The following is a 21,837-nucleotide window of genomic DNA, read 5'->3' as shown; positions in this document are numbered from 1 at the left end:
TATTTCAGTGTGTTGACATAGTCCACTCCTGGTATATTTCAGTGTGTTGACATAGTCCACACCTGGTATATTTCAGTGTGTTGACATAGTCCACACCTGGTATATTTCAGTGTGCTGACATAGTCCACACCTGGTATATTTCAGTGTGTTGACATAATCCACACCTGGTATATTTCAGTGTGCTGACATAGTCCACACCTGGTATATTTCAGTGTGCTGACATAGTCCACACCTGGTATATTTCAGTGTGTTGACATAGTCCACACCTGTTATTTGTATTGTTGTTAAGTTATTTCTCTTGTAGTGGCTGAAGTAATAGAGAGCCAGACTAATTTCATTGCAATATTTAGTTCCCGCCCTTTACTTTCTGAGTTCAGATCCTACCAAGATCAACTTTGTCTTTCATCCTGTAAAATAGAGTATTTGCTGTTGCTGTTGTTGTTGTTGTTGCTATTTTTTAGCCCCAGGTCTGCCCTGATCAAACAGACCTGTAAGTAAAGGTGCTCTTGTCATGACTACCAAATCTTTTTTGTGTATCAAACTATATTGCTTAATGGGTTCTTCTTTGTTTAAAATGGTTAACCGTAACTTGCTTATTATTTCTAGCAGAATGAGCAACTGCATAGATACTCCATTATTGACTCAGAAATATAATACCAGTTGAATGTTTAGTATCTAATTTGAACAAATGTACACTTGGCAAAAATGTGTCATCACTATACCTAAATTAGCAATTATTTCTGTTTTTAGAGGGTGGTGGTCATGGGCCCACTGTGTGTGCATGAATGGGCCTACACTCTGTGTGTGTGTGTGTGTGTGTGTGTGTGTGTGTGTGTGTGTGTGCATCTATGTGAAGGCTCTTTTAGTTCCTTGCAAGGTAGCATGTTGACAGACAATCCTAATCTCTGAGACACTGTCACACATGTGTACAGGTAAATACCATCACTTTCGTTTGTTTTTTTGTTTTTTGTCCAATTTCAGTGTAAGCCTCCACTCACCCTAATATGGGTTTCAAAGTTTTGCACAAGGCCAGAAATTTCAGAGGAGGGGTTAAGTTGATTAGATTGGCCCCAGTGCTCAACTGGTACATATTTTATTGATCCCAAAAGGACGAAAGGCAAAATTGGCCCTGTTGGCATTTGAACTCAGAACATAAAGGCAACATGCTAATGATTCTGTCTGCTTGCCACTCTACCTCACCCTAATATTGTCACGTTTTCACAGTATACCCTCATCCATCTCTCTTGTAGTAACACAAGAAAATATTCCTAATATTTTTTTTTTCTTTACAGATTTATATTACAACAAAACGAGTCACTTGTTTCCCCCTGTTCACCTTCCTTTTGGTCATATCCCATCTTCCAAAACTCACCTACAATAAATCAGTAGGTAAGTTAACCCGTTTTTTATATTTAACAGAAAAAAAAAACTTGATTTTTGGCGAGATGACTGCATCATTAATGGGAGATAATTATAGCGTGAAATAATATTGTTACTAAAAAGTTTGATATATATATAACAACATAGTGGAGGCGCAATTGGCCCAGTGGTTAGGGCAGCGGACTCGCGGTCATAGGATCGCGGTTTCGATTCCCAGACCGGGTGTTGTGAGTGTTTATTGAGCGAAAACACCTAAAGCTCCACGAGGCTCCGGCAGGGGATGGTGGCGAACCCTGCTGTACTCTTTCACCACAACTTTCTCTCACCCTTACTTCCTGTTTCTGTTGTACCTGTATTTCAAAGGGTCAGCCTTGTCACACTGTGTCATGCTGAATATCCCTGAGAACTATGTTAAGGGTACACGTGTCTGTGGAGTGCTCAGCCACTTGCACGTTAATTTCACGAGCAGGCTGTTCTGTTGATCGGATCAACTGGAACCCTCGACGTCGTAAGCGATGGAGTGCCAACAATATAACAACATAATCAATGGTTTTGGTGGTGGGTGGGATTTCCAGAAGAAAAATTTTAATTTAAAACAGTTTTTCTTAACTTCCTGGATAGTGTGCACCCACTAGATTGTAACTTTGGATGTGAAGGTTTTTGTAATTTTGCGCATGAAATTCGCCTGTATTTTCCTTTTTTGTGAACTCCTGCTATAGAGTTTGAATACTGCTAAGAAGTATTAAGTGTTATATTAATAGAAGAAACTGAATTATTCAAGTAACTTTTGAGTGTTGAAGAATTGTAACTTACCAATAAAGCAGGCAGTCTTAACTCTAATTAGCAGTAGCATTTGTTTTGTTTTATTTATTTATTTTTTGTGGGGAGATTTTTTGCTGGATCTGGAGGAAGAGGCTCTCTTAGACAAGTGAAATCGATACTATTGATCTTCCTCTTGAACCTTCCTAAGTCAACGACAACAGAAATTATATGGGTAAGGGGGAATTCCTGAGGGCAAATATACTGGCAAGTAAGGACTTAGAATAGAGATTAGGAGGTGAGGAAGAAGGGTTGAAAATAATGGGGAGGATGAGGGAGAAGAGAGACAAGTAGGATAGAAATGCTTGAATAGAGTTGGCTTGAGCCTAACTAGACCCAAAGAACAGAAGCCACTACAGTAGATCAGATAGGCAGAGAGAGGAAAATACTATTTGAAATTCCTCACCTTAAAGCAGTTGTGGACAAACTGCATCTTGCAGGTCTTCTTGACTGGCATTCCTAATGACAAATTATCATAGATTTTGTTTTTATTATTGCGCAAACTGCTTGAGTTTGGGTCATGTCTTGTACAGCCCACTCCTTGGAACAGGTTATCCATGCCTGCTTTAGAGCAAAATTTTTGCCACAGAATGATCAAAGGTAGATAATTCACGGCTAATGGCAGCTTGGTACTTCATCCCTATACTGTTTGATTTCTTTTAAGAATTGTGGTGGTACTTGACATAATAAACTGAACTTTGGATTTGGGACTCTACAATTTTAAGTTTATCTTTTGTGTATTTTTTTTTACTCCCCACATTTCAACTAGTTCATTTTTTGATGATCTTCAGGTGAACCATTCTTACATTTAAATATACTTTGTAGAACTTACGGAATCATGTTAGAATTCAAGACAGGTGCTTTTCAGGTCTTGCTCAACACTGGCTTAGTAGACCTATGCATGTAACAAGGTGTGTTTTGTTCATCTCTTCAAGTGAACTACTCTTACAACATACCCTGATAATGTTCATATGTTAGCTTATGTTATAACTTAGATAACAGCAGTTAAAATAACAGTTGTTGTATAGCCTTGGCTCAGCCTTGATTAAGCAGACCTACAATCAAAAGCTTTCTAATTGTAATAATCCCATTTTCTAAAGGGTTATCTCAAAGAATACATATGATGTGTCCTTTCTTCGTTTAAGAGATTAAGGTGCAACTTGAGTTAGATTTCCTTCGTATTTCTTGAAGGTCAAGTGATTTGTGTTTTATATGTAGGAATTGGATCCATGAAGATAATCAGAAAATTGATAAAGAGAAACAAGGGAGTTAATAAACCTAAACCTGTTAATTTCTTTGAAAATAATTTATCTACGACAATTCAAATATATAAATTGTTATTCTTGTGCTGGTGAACAATCCATTAATTTGTTGCAGAGTTTTCAGGCTGATACTGTTGCTTAACCCTAGGTGTACCCTGATGGAGCAAACTTATAATCTTGACTATCCCCACTTTTTTTATGTACCCAGGACTATATTTTCCAGCATCTATTTCCTATTTTAAGACAGTAGGATAAGATTTGAGGGAATTTAGCTGCTGTTTCTCGCTGCTTATGCACCACATGCTATTGTTGCTGTTGAGTATCTTCTTTTATCTTTTACTTGTTTTAGTCACTGGACAGCAATCATGCTGGAGCACTTCCTTCAAGGGTTTAGTAAACAAAGCAACACTAATTGCCAAGCGTAGTGAGAGGGACAAACTCAGATATACATACATACATACATACATACATACATACATACACACATACATAAGCCAGTTATACACACACCCACACAATAAGCTTCATTCAGTTTCTATCTAACAAAGCTTTGATCAACATGGGGTTATAATAGAAAATACTTGTCCAAGGGGCTATGTTGTGGGACTGAACTTGGAACCATGTTGTTGGGAAGCGAACTTCTTACCACACAGCCAGGCCTGTGCTTCTCTCTACTTCTTTTCCAGCCCTCACTGGCCTACAGTTATCCAGTCAGGAAATATTTAGTTGAAATCCATTGTCTTGATACGTCATTCTTCATCCTAGTCTAGGACCATGGAAACAGTGTCCTCCTAGTTACACATGTTCAATATAAGAACAAAATGATACTCCAGTTCTATATTTAAGAGATGAGGAATTTTGTACATTATTTACATTAGATGGATATTTGTCCTCATCTTGTTTGTTGTTAACTCAACGTTTTGGCTGATATACCCTCCAGCCTTCATCAGGTCTCTTGGAGAAATTTCGAACCTGGGTTCTCATTCCTAAGGCATTTAACCACTACGCCATATGCCCACGGGCATATGGCATAGTGGTTAAGAGCACAGGCTACTAACCCCAAGATTCCAAGTTCGATTCCAGGCAGTGACCTGAATAATAATAATAATAATAATAATAATAATAACAACAACAACAACATCCAAAAAAATACTTAGGAATGAGAACCCAGGTTCGAAATTTCCCCAAGACACCTGAAGAAGGCTGGAGGATATATCAGCCGAAACGTGTTAACAACAAACAAGATGAGGACAAATATCCATCAAATGTAAATAATGTAAAAATGATACTCTCAGAAATTTCTTTGAATGATGGGTAGTTTAAATCTCATTGCTTATTAGTTTCTCATTATCATAATCATCAACATTTAATGTCATCCACTTTCCATGCTGGCATAGGTTAGACAGCTTCACAGGAACTGGCAAGGCCAAGGGTCTCACCAGGTTCCATAGTCTTTCTTGACTTGGCTTCTATTGCTGGACACCCTTCCTAATGCCAACCACTTTACAGAGTATACTGCCTACTTTTTACATGGCACTATCACCAGTACTTTTTACATGACACCAGCACCCACACCAGTGCTTTTTACGAAGCATCTTGGCTTTAGGATTTCAATTCTGTTGTGGTGGGCACCACATATTTCACTCTTTTGTCATCTCCTTCATAAGGCTCTGCATGTTGATGCTTAGTTCTCATTTTAACATGTTTTCCCTACATTTTCCCTTTTATCTATTTTTTTTTTTTTTATATATTTCCAGGAACTATAATTTGTAAAAAGACAGCTGACCCCCTAGATGCCCCACCGTTTATTGTTGGGGTGATCACATTATTGAAACAATACCATTCAGACAACACTGATTTATTCATGGTGTTGATGGGCCAATATATACGATCTTTGTTCGAGATAATCAATACGTAAGTCAATATACACCATTGATTACTTGTCACTTTTTTATTTAATTTTTTTTCTTTCTAATTGTTTTCAACAAGTGTCAAAATTTTAACATTTTTCACTGAATTTAAATTTGCAAAATTTGGATTTGTCGGGTTTTCAACTGAACGGTTTTTGTTTATGAACAGCAAGACATTTATGTTATTAAATCAATTTTGTTAAGCTAGCATCAAATGGTTCTGAATACTGAGATATTTGCTAGTATTTTCAGACAATACGGCATCTTGGATATTTTGAAGAGGGTATATACATACATATATATATAAATATATATATATATATATGTGTGTGTGTGTGTATGTATGTATGTATGTATGTATGTATGTATGTATGTATGTATGCATGTATGTATGTATGTATGTGGAGGCTCAATGGCCCAGTGGTTAGGGCAGCGGACTTGCAGTCATAAGATCACAGTTTCGATTCCCTGACCAGGCGTTGTGAGTGTTTATTGAGTGAAAACACCTAAAGCTCCACGAGGCTCCGGCAGGGGGTGGTGGTGAACCCTGCTGTACTCTTTCACCACAACTTTCTCTCGCTCTTACTTTCTGTTTCTGTTGTACTTGTAATTCAAAGGGCCAGCCTTGTCACACTGTGTCACGCTGAATATCCCCGAGAACTACGTTAAGGGTACACGTGTCTGTGGAGTGCTCAGCCACTTGCACGTTAATTTCACAAGCAGGCTGTTCTGTTGATCGAATCAACTGGAACCCTCGTCGTCGTAAGCGTCGGAGTGCCAACAATGTATGTATGTATGTATGTATGTATGTATGTATGAATGAAGAAACATGGCGAGTCATTTTATTACTCATAAATGTAGTAGTTGCTTTCATAATGGTAATAAAGTGGCTCTCAACGTTTTTGATCTTAACTGATTGGCAGTCTTATCATGTACTTCTTTTGTCTTGGTATAAAAGATGGGCTACAGCAAATATTCTGCTCAATACCACTGATTTGCTTGTCAATTGCTTGACTTTAACCAGTTGAGCATGTCCCTTACAGGCTGACAATAAATGCATTTATGATCACAAGCAGAAGTAGTGGAGGAACATCATAGCAATGTGTTGAGAGGTTTTCTTTGGGGTTTGAATAATTCACCTCTGGAAACACAAGTGCTTCATTCATCATCCTTAAGCAAGCCTTATTCAAGGACCTTTTGAGCAGGGTGGGCTACTTAACCTGAAGAAAATTCTCACTAAGACCGACTGCAAGGTCATGTGCTGACGAAATACTGCTAAGCATTTCACCTGGTGTGCTAACGATTCTGCCAGCTCACCACCTTAATAATAATAATAATAATAATAATAATAATGGTTCGTGCGGGTGACACGTAAAAGCACCCACTACACTCTCTGAGTGGTTGGCGTTAGGAAGGGCATCCAGCTGTAGAAACTCTGCCAAATTAGATTGGAGCCTGGTGTTGCCATCCGGTTTCACCAGTCCTCAGTCAAATCGTCCAACCCATGCTAGCATGGAAAGCGGACGTTAAACGATGATGATGATGATGATGATGTTTCTGATTTAGGCTCAAAACTAGCAATTTTCAAGGGGCGTTAGGAAGGGCATCCAGCTGTAGAAACTCTGCCAAATTAGATTGGAGCCTGGTGTAGCCATCTGGTTTCACCAGTACTCAGTCAAATCGTCCAACCCATGCTAGCATGGAAAGCGGACGTTATACGATGATGATGATGATGATATTTATGAAAGACTTTCTTTGTCCTTGGTGTCAAGAAGACACTCGGCAAGAAATGGAAACAAAATTGAAAAAAAAGAAAATCTGATAATAATAATAATGATTCTTTCAAATTTTGGCACAAGGCCAGCAATTTTGAAGAGACATGTTAAGTCAATTATATCAGTCTCCGTGCTCAACTGGTACTTACTTTATCAATGCCAAAAGGACAAAAGACAAAGTCAACTTTTTACAAGGAGTAAAAGAGCCAGAAGAAATGTCAGTAAGCACTTTGTTTGACATCCCAATGATTCTGCCAGCTCAATGCCTTAATGATGATGATAATAATAATAATAATAATAATGATAATAATAATCCTTTCTATGGGAAGCACAAGGCTTCAAATTTGGGGGAAGGGATTAAGTCAATTACATTGACCTCAGTATGTAACTGGTACTTGATTTATCGACCCCGAAAGGATGGAAGGCAAAGTCATCCTCAGCAAAATTTGAACTCAAAACGTAGCAGCAGACAAAATACCGCTAAGCATCTCGCCTAGTGTGCTAATGATTCTGCTAGCTCTCCACCTTAAATAACAACAATAATAATAATAATAATAATAATAATAATAATAATAGTGGTGGTGGAACAAGGAGGTAGACAGGGCTATTAGACAAAAGAAACAGGCTTGGAAGGACTGGAAGAACGGTGGTAGCAGGGAATTGTACCAATGTGCCAGAAGGGAGGCTAGGCGACAGGTTTATTTAGCCAGAGGGGAAGCAGATAAGGAAAGATTTGCCAATGTTCTGCGCCGTGAGGACCAAAGACTCGAGGTATTTCGTGTTGCAAGACAGTGTAGGAGAGAGAATAGTGATGTTGTAGGAGAGAAATGTGTTCGCATGGATGATGGTACGCTTGCATTAAATGAGGATGCAAAGAAAGAGGTCTGGAGATGCCACTACGATAGATTGCTTAATAAAGAGAATGAATGGGAGAAAGAGAGCCTGCCTTATGTCGACCCAATAGAGGGACCAGCTATCCGAGTTGATAGTACCAGGGTAGATAAAGCAATTAAGAGTATGAAGACCGGGAAAGCCCCCGGCCCATCAGGAATCACTGCAGAGATGCTCAAAATATCTGGCAGTGTTGGCTATAGCCTAGTCACCCGTATTACGAACCAGGTGATACACGAAGGAGTCATACCCTATGACTGGTGTAGCAGCATCATAGTCAACTGCTACAAAGGTAAAGGGGACGCTTTAGATACAAATAATTACAGAGGCATCAAGCTGTTAGATCAGGTTATGAAAGTTACAGAGAGGGTCATAGCCCAACTAATTAGGGAGCGAATCAATTTAGATGAGATGCAGTTTGGGTTCGTGCCAGGTAAAAGCACTACTGATGCCTTATTCCTAGTGAGACAGTTGCAGGAGAAATACCTAGCTAAGGATAAACCTCTGTACCTGGCTTTCGTTGACATGGAGAAAGCCTTTGACAGGGTCCCCCGATCCCTTATCTGGTGGTCAATGAGGAAACTTGGGATAGAAGAATGGTTAGTGAGAGCTGTGCGAGCCATGTACAGAGATGCTGCCAGTAAGGTGAGGGTTGGAAATGAGTACAGCAATGAATTCCGGGTAGAGGTAGGGGTCCACCAAGGTTCCGTCCTCAGCCCCCTATTATTTACCATAGTCCTCCAGGCAATCACAGAGGAGTTCAAGACAGGTTGCCCCTGGGAGCTCCTCTATGCTGATGACCTTGCCCTAATTGCGGAGTCACTATCAGAACTAGAGGAGAAGTTTCAGGTGTGGAAGCAAGGTCTAGAATTGAAGGGCCTTAGAGTCAACCTAGCTAAAACCAAAATCCTAATAAGTAGGAAGGTAGATAAAACACAAACCCCTTCAGGTAGATGGCCCTGCTCAGTATGTAGAAAAGGAGTAGGTAGTAACTCTATAAGATGTACCCGGTGCAAGCTATGGACACATAAGAGGTGCAGCAACATCAAAGGCAGGTTAACTAGCAAGCTAGTTTTTGTTTGTGGCAGATGTTCAGGTGCAATAAAGACTGCAAACAAACAGGAAACAACTTCTATCTCATTCCAGGGTGAAAAACTAGAGGTAGTCGATAGCTTCCGCTATCTGGGCGACCAAGTTAGTAGTGGGGGTGGGTGCGCTGAAAGTGTAGCTGCTAGAATAAGAATAGCCTGGGCAAAGTTTAGAGAGCTCTTACCCCTGCTGGCGACAAAGGGACTCTCACTCAGAGTAAAAGGCAGACTGTATGACGCATGCGTACGAACAACCATGCTACATGGCAGTGAAACATGGGCTGTAACTGCTGAGGACATACGTAAGCTCGCAAGGAATGAAGCCAGTATGCTCCGTTGGATGTGTAATGTCAATGTGAATACCCGTCAGAGTGTAAGTATCTTGAGAGAAAAGCTGAACATTAGAAGCATCAGTTGTGGCGTGCAAGAGAGACGATTGCGCTGGTATGGACATGTGGTGAGAATGGAGGAGGATAGCTGCGTGAAAAAGTGCCACACCCTAACAGTTGAGGGAACCCGTGGAAGAGGTAGGCCCAGGAAGACCTGGGCTGAGGTGGTGAGGCAAGACCTTCGTACATTGGGCCTCACCGAGGCGATGACTACGGACCGAGACCTTTGGAAATGGGCTGTGCGTGAGAAGACCGGCAAGCCAAGTAAGATCGTTGCCAGTGCCCCTGGACTGGTTCTTGTGCGGGTGGCACATGAGATGCACCATTTTGAGCGTGGCCGTTGCCAGTACCGCCTGACTGGCTCCTGTAGGATTTTCGAGCGAGATCGTTGCCGGTGCCCCTGGACTGGCTTGTGCGGGTGGCACATAAAAGACACCATTTCGAGCGTGGCCGTTTTCGTGCAGGTGACACGTAAAAGCACCCACTACACTCTCTGAGTGGTTGGCGTTAGGAAGGGCATCCAGCTGTAGAAACTCTGCCAAATCGGACTGGAGCCTGGTGTTGCCATCCGGTTTCACCAGTCCTCAGTCAAATCGTCCAACCCATGCTAGCATGGAAAGCGGACGTTAAACGATGATGATGATGAATAGTAATAATGATAATCCTTTGTACTAAAGGCACAAGGCCTGAAATTTTTGTGGAGAGGGTACCAGTGAATTACATCAACCCTGGTGATTCACTGGTACTTAATTTATCAACTCTGAAAGGATTAAAGGTAAAGTCAACCTTGGCAGAATTTGAACTCAGAACATAAAGACAGATGAAATGCTGCTAAGCATTTTGCCCAACATGCTAACAATTCTGCCAGCTCTCCGCCTTAATAATAATTATAATAATAATAGTAATAATAATAATAATCCTTTATGCTATAGGCACAAGGCCTGAAATTGGGGGTGGGGATTAAGTCAATTACATCAACCACAGTACTTAACTGGTACTTGATTTATTGACCCCCAAGAGGTTGAAAGGCAAAGTTGACCTCAGTGAAATTTGAACATGAAGATAGACAAAATGCCACTCAGTATTTCACCCAGCATGCTAACGATTCTGCCAGCTCACTACCTTAATAATAATAATAATAATAATAATAATAATAATGGTTTCAAATTTTGCCACAAGAGCAGACATTTTGGGGACAAAGATGAGTCAATTACATCAACTCCAGTACTCAACTGGTACTTAATTTATCAACACCAAGTGGATGAAAGGCAAAGTCAACCTTGGTGGAATTTGAACATACAGACAGACAAAATGCCGCTAAGCATTTTGCCCAGCATGCTAACGATTCTGCCAGCTTGCCACCTTAATAATAATAATAATAATTAATAATAATAATAATAATAATTAATAATAATAATAATAATGATAATAATAATGATAATAATAATAATAATGATAATAATAATGATAATAATAATGATAATAATAATGACTAATGGTAATAATCCTCTCTATTATAGGCACAAGGCCCGAAGTTTTGTGGGAGGGGACTAGTCAATTACATTGACCCCAGAATTTCACTGGTACTTAATTTATCGACCCCGATAGGATGAAAGCAAAGTTGACCTTGGTGGAATTTGAACTCAGAACATATCAATGGGTGAAATACTGCTAAGCATTTCGTCCAGCGTACTAACGACTCTACCAGCTCGCCGCCTTTTAACTAATAATACTGGTGTGAAAACAGAAATGTAGGTACAAGGAATGGATTCAAGCTGAAGTAGATTCCAGCTAACAAGTTTTAGGTTCTAAAAAGACAAAAATAATCAAAAAAGTAATAACTAATCTTTATGTTGCTGCTTTAACAACAGAGTAGAATTCTTTTGAAGATGATGAGATTTGAAAGGTGTTGTGACATTTTTGTAGAGAAATGTTTCTATAACAACAGAGTGCAGCATGGTTCTTCTCCCCCTCCTTTGTATATTATTAAACATAACTGAATTGTCAGATTCTAATTGGAAGAAACTGTAAAAATTCTGATGCTATGATTGATTTGGGGCAACTGTACAGGAACTCAGGAACTTTATCTGTTGTTGGATGGTAGTCTTAATCTGTTTCCCTTCTTTAAACCACCACTTGGTCACTGGCTGAGTCAATCCTGTTATCAACATACAGACCATATCTCATTCACAGAATATTAATTTGTTACTAGCATACCAATTGTTTGATTATATAGTTTTTTTTATATTCTCTTTGTTGTTGTTGTTTTACTCTTAACAGTGTTGTTATAGATTTATCCAATAATTTGATATTTTCCTTCAGCACCAAAAACCACGATGTATCAAACGATGTTCTCAATGCTTTAGTTTTTGTTGAAGACTTCCTTTACTATGGAGGCCTGACACGAAAGGTGAGAGCTTTTTATGCACTTATTTCTAAGTCCAAATGATGTCAAAATAAGAAAACTTTAAAAATATAAAGAGGAGGGCAAGAATGGCAGCTTGATTGTATTTATTTGCTTATAAAATATTCAGTCACCATTATTTCTGTGCTACCAACCTACCCATGACTATCCCTAACTCTCTGATAAAAATGACATGCTACCAACCTTCCCATGACTGTCTCTCACTCTCTGATTACAAATTTCATATTAATTCAAATTTTGAACACTAGCTTAATAATGATTGTACAAAATTCTTCATTATTATCAAAATTAATTAGAGCTAAGTAGTATATTTCAACTGAAATATGGTGCAGTTCTGTATTTAAGAGATGAGGAATTATGTGCATTATTTACATTCAACGAGCATATGGCGTAGTGGTTAAGAGCACGGGCTACTAACCCCAAGATTCTGAGTTCGATTCCAAGCAGTGATCTGAACAACAACAATAATAATAATAATAATAATAATAATAATAATGATGATGATAATAATAACAATAATAACATTGAAGAAAAAAAACATTAGAAATGAGAACCCAAATTCGAAATTTCCCCAAGACACCTGAAAAAGCTGGAGGGTATATCAGCCGAAACATGTTAACAACAAACAAGATGAGGACAAATATCCATTGAATGTAAATAATGTAAATAATGCAGAAATATGGTGATAAGAGAATATATTTATATGATTTATTCATCTTACTTTGAAACAGGAAACCAATAGGTACATTACCTTTATCTCGCTGTAGGCTGAGAATGTAGACTAGATCTAACTAGTTCTTAACTTTCTTAGATCTCCAGAGAGATTAGTTGTGTATAACCATTTATATATTTATATATATACACATAAGGTATATTGATTTGGACACAGCTAAACTAGTGAGTCAAATCTGTATCGCACTGTATGTGCTGACTGTGGTTAATTAATAATGTCCCATCCTGGATGGCAGTAAAGTCTTGTCTTCCATCTTGATAACTGAAGCTTTTGTTTTGGCTAGGTTTAATTTTGAGAATTCCTAATTCCAGGATTTTCCTCTACATTTGGATTTTTTCTCTTCAAAAGATTTAGATATGAGAACTAAGTCTTAGGCATATAGATGTTTCCATGAACAGCTGGTCTTAAACTATTATGGCCTAGAAAATTGATAAAACAGGCGGGACTGGGAAACAAACCCTCATGAACACTTTCATACATGCTAAATTCTCAGTTGAACTTATTGTTCACTCTCAATTTGCTAATAGCTCTGTATATGTTGCTTCTAAGGTTCTAACCAACCATTCATCTACGCCAGGATTTTTTAGTGGTTATTCAACCACAGAACTATACTCTCGGAGTGGTTGGCATTAGGAAGTGCATCCAGCTGTAGAAACTCTGCCAAATCAGATTGGAGCCTGGTGTTGCCATCTGGTTTTCACCAGTTCTCAGTCAAATCGTTCAACCCATGCTAGCATGGAAAACAGACGTTAAACGATGATGATGATGAAGAACATGTTTTGCAAACAACTTGTACATTCAAGTGCTATTAATTAAAAGCTCTGTATACTGGAAGCTAGTAATTGTATAAGCTTATCAGGAGCGAATGTGCATTGTTTCGGGGCCTACCTCTCGATGGCATCAATACACACTATCCTCCACTCACTGATGTGAGGCCCCGTTTGCTCAGTATTCTAGCCATCGCTCATCGCCTCGTTTTAACCAAATCCAGTGGCTAGCCTTTTCACGGTAATTTGGATATCGGTCATGGTGGTATCTACTTTACGATGAGTTAGGCCTAACAATAACAACAGTCGCCTCACAGGTTTTCTTAGTGGTTATTCAACCACAGAACATGTACCCTGTCAAAAGTTTTCTTTAGATCAATGAATGCTAGGTAGAGTGACTTCTTTAGTTCTCTCAGAAGGAAAAGCATATTGATGGTACACTGTTCTGGTACAAATCTGAAGTACATTTCATCAAAGTTAATTTTTTTCCTAATTAATCATGCTATTTAACTCACTTTGTTCCTTTCATCACTTTGTCCACCAATTTTACATCCTTCTAGTTGCTTCCTTCAAGAGTCTCTTCTTTATATCATAGTCTCTTGCATACTGAAATTCTGTTCAAACACGAAGAATATCCCTTGAACTGATCCAGTCTTTCAATTTGGTCATTTTCTTCCCCACAAAAGTGTAATATTTTAAATATCAAGAATTATTAACAATGCAATGTTACATAGTTAATTGCTAAACTTAAATATTTTCAATTTTTCTCCTTTTCTTTTTTCTTTCAGACCCTAGAAAGCCATATACCTGGCTATATATTTGATGAATTCCGTTCCCAGTTACCAAATTGATGCTGCTGTGTTACTGCTGCTATTCTTAGGACAAGTCATATATTCCCAATGTTTGAACTGCAGCATTCCTATCTCTATCATACACAATCATACCCGGAACTTTCCCTAATTGTTAATTTTGAAATTTGTTAAAAAAAATTTTCATCAAACATCAAAAAAATAAATATTATTTTCAACCCCCAAAATCGACTCCATATTATTTTGATTCTTACTGTTGTTGATGTTTAACCCTGAGTCAGTCTTAGAAGGCAGATCAATGATCAAAAACATTCTAGTAATAACCATTCCAGTTTATTGTCAAACACTCTAAGTCCTGGACGATATTATCCAAAGCAAGCTACTTTTTAAGATATTAATATGTGATATGTAGACAGTGAACGTATTAAACTAGAAACCGGTGAACTAGAGGATGTAGCCGAGTTTACGTATTTAGGTAGTAAGATAACGTTCTCAGGCGGCACCGACGAAGATATTAAGACAAGAATAAGTAAGGCAAGGGCCGCTTTTTACCTGTTAAAAAAAGTATGGAGCGCAAGTGTAATTTCAATAAAGAACAAAATAAGAATTTTTAACACTAACGTAAAAGCAGTGTTATTGTATGGGGCTGAGACATGGCGAACAACAGTTAAGTCAAATAAGCAAATGCAATCATTCATCAACAGGTGCTTGCGCAGTATACTTAAAATCAGATGGCCTGAACACATAAGCAATGTGGAGCTATGGCAAAGAACGAATCAAGTTTCGATTAGGGAGTAAATATTTAAGAAAAAGTGGAAGTGGAGTGGTAGCACAATTAGAAAGGACACACCAAATGTAGCGAAAAGTGCTTTACAGTGGAATCCGGATGGATATAGAAAGAAGGATAGGCCTAAGAACTTGTGGCATAGATCAACACTAAAGGAACTAGAGAAAGGGGGACATTCATGGCAGAGTATAAGTACAGAAGCGAAAAATTATGTGACATGGAATTCAATTATAAGTGGCCTATACTCCGCGTTGGAGAGTTAAAGACAAGAAAGAAGAAGACATTTGGCTGCTATTTCTAGAGTGACTCAAATTGTCTGTTTCTGTGTAAGTTTCTGTGTATATACTTGTTTGTGTGTCTGTATGGTCATGGCTGTATCTGTTTGTGAATGTATGTTAGTACATGTATATTTGTTTCTCTGTGTGTGTACTTGTTTATGTAAGTGTGTGTGCATGTTTGTGTATACCTTTTTATTTATGTGCCTGTATCTTCCTGTGCTAGAACTTGGTGTATCACTCTCTGAATATACATTCATTTGCAGCAAATGTGGGTAAATCATCATCATCATCATTTAACATCATTATTCCATGCTGGCATGTGTTATACAGTGTAACAGGATCTGACAGGCTTGATGGCTGTGTTGGTCTGTCTACTTTGACAAGGTTTCTATGGCTGGATACCCTTCTTAATGCCAACCACTATATAGAATGTACTGGATGTTTTTTTTTTTATGATACCAACACTAATGTAGTTGCCAAGTAACTTGCATGCTCAAGACCTTGTGACAGAGTAGCAGTGCAGTATTGAGGGATGTGACTTTGTTCCAGGTGTTGAGATGGCAAAGTTCCTTTCAGCGACATTAGTTCATCTGGGATTACAGATAGTAGTAGAATATCTGGACATTTCTTGAATACACTTGCATCTACTCCATGTAGAGTTCTTTGACAAGATATTGAAAAGCTGCAAACCTTTGAACCCTAAACTGTTGCAGAATCTGATTATAAAATATAACAGAAAGTATGAGATTTTGGGGACTCTGTAGTAGCAACGAGTTTGGTTGTTAGTGTAGCTCTCATTACCAAAGTGTAGAGCTAGCCCTTCAAAGATTTTCCCAATACAAATTACTGCTTCTGTCCTTCACACATGCATTTGTGTATGTGTACATACATATATATGTGTGTGTGTTTATATATATATATATATACATATATATATATATATATATATATATATATATATATATATATATATATATATATCTGTGTGTGTGTGTGTGTGTTTATATATAGATGCAGGAGTGGCTGTGTGGTAAGTAGCTAGCTTACCAACCACATGGTTCTGGGTTCAGTCCCACTGTGTGGCACCTTGAGCAAGTGTCTTCTACTATAGCCTCGGTCTGACCAAAGCTTTGTGAATAGACGGAAACTGAAAGAAGCCCGTCGTATGTATGTATATATATATGTTTGTGTGTCTGTGTTTGTCCCCCCAACATCGCTTGACAACCGATGTTGGTGTGTTTACATCCCTGTAACTTAGCGGTCCGGCAAAAGAGACCGATAGAATAAGTACTAGGCTTCCGAAGAATAAGTCCTGGGGTCGATTTGCTCGACTAAAGGCGGTGCTCCAGCATGGCCGCAGTCAAATGACTGAAACAAGTAAAAGAGAAAAGAGTAAGAGCATATATATATATATATATATATATATATATACTTAAATACGTGTTGTGTAATACATTGACTGGAAGTAACTTCATTATCATTGCTAGTGACTTAACAGATATGTTTGATCAACACCACAATGGCTTTCACACTTTTTCTTGTTTCTATATCTCAAAGAATTTTCATGGTTAGCTATTCTTTAATAAAACGTGAGCTGGCACCTATATGCAAATACTCTTTGTCTTCTTATGTAACTCTGCACTTGTAAATCACATTTTAAATCTTACATTAGTAGTTTAATGGGCATTGTCTATTCCTTGTGAAACCACAGGTATTAGCTTTTCTAATTCTATTATTATTTTTTTATGTTGGTGTCATTCAGGGAAATTTCTAACTTATTTCGCCTATGTTTCAAGTTATTTCCGCTATTCCCATTGATGACATTCTGAGTACAGCATTTTCTAGCGTTCTTGTCTTTCTTTCTTAGTCTCGCATTTGAGTTAGTTACGGTTACTTCCTTTTGATTAGTGCTTCTGCTATAGCTATTCTTTGCGACCCTAGCCTGGTCCATTATATTAACATCGTTACTATTTATTGCTAATTCACTATTTATATTTGAGTTATTACCATCAGTATTCTCATTGAAATTACTTAACTTATTCGCGTTGTATGCTGCTATAATTTACGCGAGGTTCCGGCTATTAGAAGATGCAAGTCTAGTTTTATGCTTTTTAAACATTTTAAAATATTTACTACATACATACATACATACATACATACATAAGTACGTACGTATGTCTGTATTAGAAATTATGTATTCCATATGGGCTAAAATGGCGAACGGAGAACCCCACCCTTAGGTTGCTTCTAGCCCGTTACGACTTTTTTCAGATTTAATCGATAAATGGGGAATGCTATAAATCTCGTGTCGGAAATTTAAACAGCAATTCTGGTTCTGGGGAGACTTGAGGATCCTTGCTCGCTCAGCTATGCAAAACTTGTATCGTCCGCTCCCGTTGATATGGGATCCCAGCCACTCTATGATCCTCCACTTAATATCGTATGGGGCCCCTTCATCTTTAAGGTACCACATGTGACTTGACAGAGACGTGATAAATCATCTTTCCGGAATCCGGAAAAAGGACCTGTGGTTGTACAGGCGCCGCTTGAGGGTAGTTCCGGCTAACCCGATATATTCCCGAACTTGAGTGCTGATTGCGTTCACACTTCTGGTGCATCTTCTGTTGGATCCAGGTCTATCCTGGACACCTTAGGGAAGAAATTCCCTTAAAAGTGGATGCTGTGTTAGCACACCCAAATGCTACAATATTTATCAAGAAAGAAAACACGGCGTATGATCTACAACTTAAGGAACGAGTACTTTAGGTTACATTTTAGTTTACATTTCAGTTTCTAAAATCCCTTGGTGTACTTGGTGTGTGATCTATAACTTAAAGGGTATTTACTTTAGGTTATTGTATAGTTTACTTTTCGATTTCTAAAACCCCTTAAAATTTTGGCTAATGATTTTTACGATGTGATCAACGACAAGACGAAGGCAATTGCATTTTTACGAAGAAATGGCTTTTTAGAGGATGAGGAAAATGTTGCACCATGTCATCGTTGTGATGGGAAAATGAATGAAGCTCGAAGAAAAGGGAAAGACTGAAAATTTGCTAACTTTTCATAATAGTAAGAACTTGAAAAAAGTGCATTTACAATGCTAAGTATGTACAAAAGAATTTATAAAAAATTTAAATAACAATTTGATAATAAAGATGAAATAAAATTTGAACAATTTTATCGATGATTTGAGCGAATATCTGCTAGAAACGCAAGGAAAAGGTCTTCAGCAATCTTCCTCCTCATCTGTAGCCAACAGAAATAATCAAGGTAAGATTGGAAGGCTCTTTGCTTCACTCCTCTCATCTTTTCCAAAGTACGAATTTTCGAATCCAACCAGGTTCTTTCAGTTGCTTTAGTATTGGTTCCAGTGTTTGGATCAGCATGTCTTTGGCGGCTCACAGTAGAATGGCGGAAATTGAGACGATTTAGATTGGAGTACGCTGGCCATTCGTCGTAATGAATAACCGAATTTTCTGCAACTTCTCTCTGAATTATGGCTTCTTGTTTCACGATTTCTTTTTTCTACATAAAAATAGCGGCAATCTGCACCTTCTTCAATCCAAAGACCCAGGGTCCATCAATGCGTCTTCCATGGTTTCTGGTGTTTTCTACTTCAGCTTCGCTATCAGATGAATCAGGGACATGGTCTCCTTGCAGCGTTCTGCCTCTGTTGTATTTTTAGCGTCTTGCAAACCGAAACTCATCGATTTGCATAGGTTCTTCTTCAGTTCGTACCATTTTTCTACGTTTGTTAATGGAAACAATTTCTGAACAAATTTCACGACACTTCCTCCAGCCGGTTAACGACACAATATCTGTGTCCGATATATTGCGAACAAGGGAGCGAACAATTCCCATCTAGCGACGACAAAACCGGTAGACCAGCGGGTTTCAAGGTCACACCCTTACTCAGTAGTGGTATACTTGTCGGCTAGAAATAGCAATCGTTCGTCCATGTTCGCAATATATGAATAGATAAGCAGCACGCACCCGTCTACCAAATCCGTGAGGCAATAGTAGAAGACATTTTCCCAGGGTGCAGTGTAACAACTCGGAACCATGTGTTGAGAAGCAAACTTCTTCCCACTCAGCCGCGCCTGCACCTATGTGTGTATGTATGTATGTGTGTGTGTGTTCATGTGTGTGTGCATGTGTGTAAAGGTATATATTATATTGATGGTTGTATATATTTTTCTATAACTATACTTTTATCTCCAAAATATAGATTCTATTTCCTCTTCCCACCAGTTCACCCGTAAGCAGGTGTTATTTTCATTGACATTCGACAATTACGACCAATCAATATAATTCAATTTCTCACACCTGTTCTCTCAGTTTTAATAAAGCTGGTGTGACGTGGCCGTGGAATTTATGACCTATGAAGTTGTTTGTTTTCTGACGTGTTATTAATATATCTTGGGGAAATTACACGTCAGTCTTTAATAACTTATTACCAATAATAAATTATGAATTAAATACGTTTATTCTCTGAACAATAACTAAATCTTGTCGCGTGATAGAAAACGTAATCCTCATGATTGTATTTTATTCAAGTGAATGCTAGAGAGTTTTCTTGAAAAATCATTCTTGTTTCAGAAGCTCAGGTTTTGCAATCTTGCAAATTTCCATTCGACAAGTAAGTATTAATACCACTACCACAACAGATATCGATACTATAATGTTACTGATATGAGAAAGTGATCGGAAGAGTGGTAGAGTGAACTGGGTTCTAGGACACAGTTCCTGGATAATTGGGTTCCAGGACACAGTCCCCAGATAATTGGGTTCTAGGACACAGTCCTTGGATAATTAGGTTCTAGATCACAGTCCTCGGGGTTATTTTATCTTTTATCCTTTACTTCTTTCAGTCATTTTGACAGCGGCCATGCTGGGGCACCGACTTGAATGGTTTTAGTACTTATTCTATCATACCCTTTTTGCCGAACCGCTAAGTTACGGTGTCGTAAATACACTAACACCGGTTGTCAAGCGGAAAGAGGGGCACAAGCACAGATACAAAGACACACACACATAGAAACCAAGTAAATTTTGTCTTAATAATTCTGATGCGCACTCTATACGATCTTTTTACTCTTTCTTTTTTTTCTCTTTCTCTTTCTTAGGATCTATTTTAAAACGGGGGCGCCAGTATTTTCTTAACGAAACACTAACGAAACACTTTGAAACTTGGGACACTGGTAGAATGTGTCATATAAAACATCTTTTACTCTTAGTCTTCTTAACAAAAAAAAGGAATTCGCAAGTTATTCCATGTTAAAGTTGTCGTATTTCTGTAATTTCAACCAATCACTGACGGTCTATTCAGCTGAATAGACTTACTGCTGGGCGGTCATAAAAATGTTATTCCCTGTGACATATTTCATCCGGTTTAATCGTAATTTATACGCATATATTGTTTATATATTGAATTACGCTGTGCGTATCTATGTGTGTAACAATTTTAGAGTTCGGATTCTAGAGTTAGGGTTAGTTTTAGGGTTAGGGTTACGGTTACGGTTACGGTTAACAGTCTAGTTAGGGTTAGGGTTAGGGGATTAATACGATATACACCGTTACAGCGCTAACTGTTTTCAACTGAATAGACGTCAGTGATTAGTAGAAATTATCGAAATAAGACAATTTTTTACATGAAATAAATTCGAATACAAAAATATTTTTCTGTTCTATAACACAAAATAGATAAGTATACGAAGTTTGAAAGTCTTTCCGTACCAAAAACACTACATAAAACATAAATGAAAACTGGCGCCCCCGTTTTAAAATAGATCCCTTTCTTATTCTTTTATCTCCCCTTTTCCCATTATTCTAACCTATTACTCTGTTACTCTCCCTCACTCCTCCCTTGCCCACGTGGCTCCCACGTGACATTGGCCATCTTTCTTTCTTTTCCTAATTTGTGTTTCTTTCTTTCTCTCCGTTGTAGCTGGAACAAGGAAGACCTATTCTTGTTTGTCTCCTGTCCAAGCTTGATTTACGCGTTCGCCACCACAACCGCGTTTAGGCTTAACAGCCCTTGCTGTTACTTTTCACTGCCCTGTTTTGTGTTACCAAATTTTGACCCTCTGCAAAATCCTAAATTTTATTTAATTTGCTTTGTGGTGGCAACTGTTTTATTGAAAGCGTATATTGTTGTTAAATGCTCGAATTACGAGATTAGAAAAAACAACCAACAACTGATGAAGGGTCGTTCTTTATGTTGTTTGTCTTGTTTTTCATTTGTGTCTTTCGTTGTTTTTCCTTATTTTCTTGTTGTACACGTTTCATGACGTCCTGTGACCACATATACGTATATATATATATTATTTATAGTATATATATATATATATATATATATATATATATATATATATATACGACAGGCTTCTTTCAGTTTCCGTCTACCAAATTTACTCACCAGGCTTTCGTCGGTCCTGGACTATAGTAGAAGACACTTGCCCACGTTGCTACGCAGAGGGACTGAACCCAAAACCAAGTGGTTGGGAAGCAAGCTTCCTACC

General features: G+C 38.2%; 1 protein-coding gene across 3 annotated transcripts in view; it reads left to right on the top strand.

The window, feature by feature from the left end:
- LOC106869244 (WASH complex subunit 5) overlaps window positions 1-14,475 on the top strand; it is a 170,406-nt gene extending 155,931 nt beyond the window's left edge. For all 3 annotated transcript variants that reach the window (XM_089356151.1, XM_089356153.1, XM_089356152.1), the window contains 4 exons: window positions 1,293-1,389; window positions 5,219-5,375; window positions 11,837-11,924; window positions 14,228-14,475. In XM_089356151.1, coding sequence (XP_089212277.1) covers window positions 1,293-1,389; window positions 5,219-5,375; window positions 11,837-11,924; window positions 14,228-14,290 — 405 coding nt within the window. In that variant the 3' untranslated portion in view covers window positions 14,291-14,475. The remainder of the gene's footprint in view (window positions 1-1,292; window positions 1,390-5,218; window positions 5,376-11,836; window positions 11,925-14,227) is intronic.
- Window positions 14,476-21,837: the final 7,362 nt, after the last annotated feature.

The sequence above is a fragment of the Octopus bimaculoides genome, chromosome 8 (genome assembly GCF_046866305.1).
Source record: "Octopus bimaculoides isolate indiv1 chromosome 8, ASM4686630v1, whole genome shotgun sequence".
In the NCBI taxonomy this organism is placed as follows: Eukaryota; Metazoa; Mollusca; class Cephalopoda; order Octopoda; family Octopodidae; genus Octopus; species Octopus bimaculoides.
Note: the sequence above shows the minus strand (reverse complement) of the source record. Positions and strands in the feature narration are given on the sequence as shown.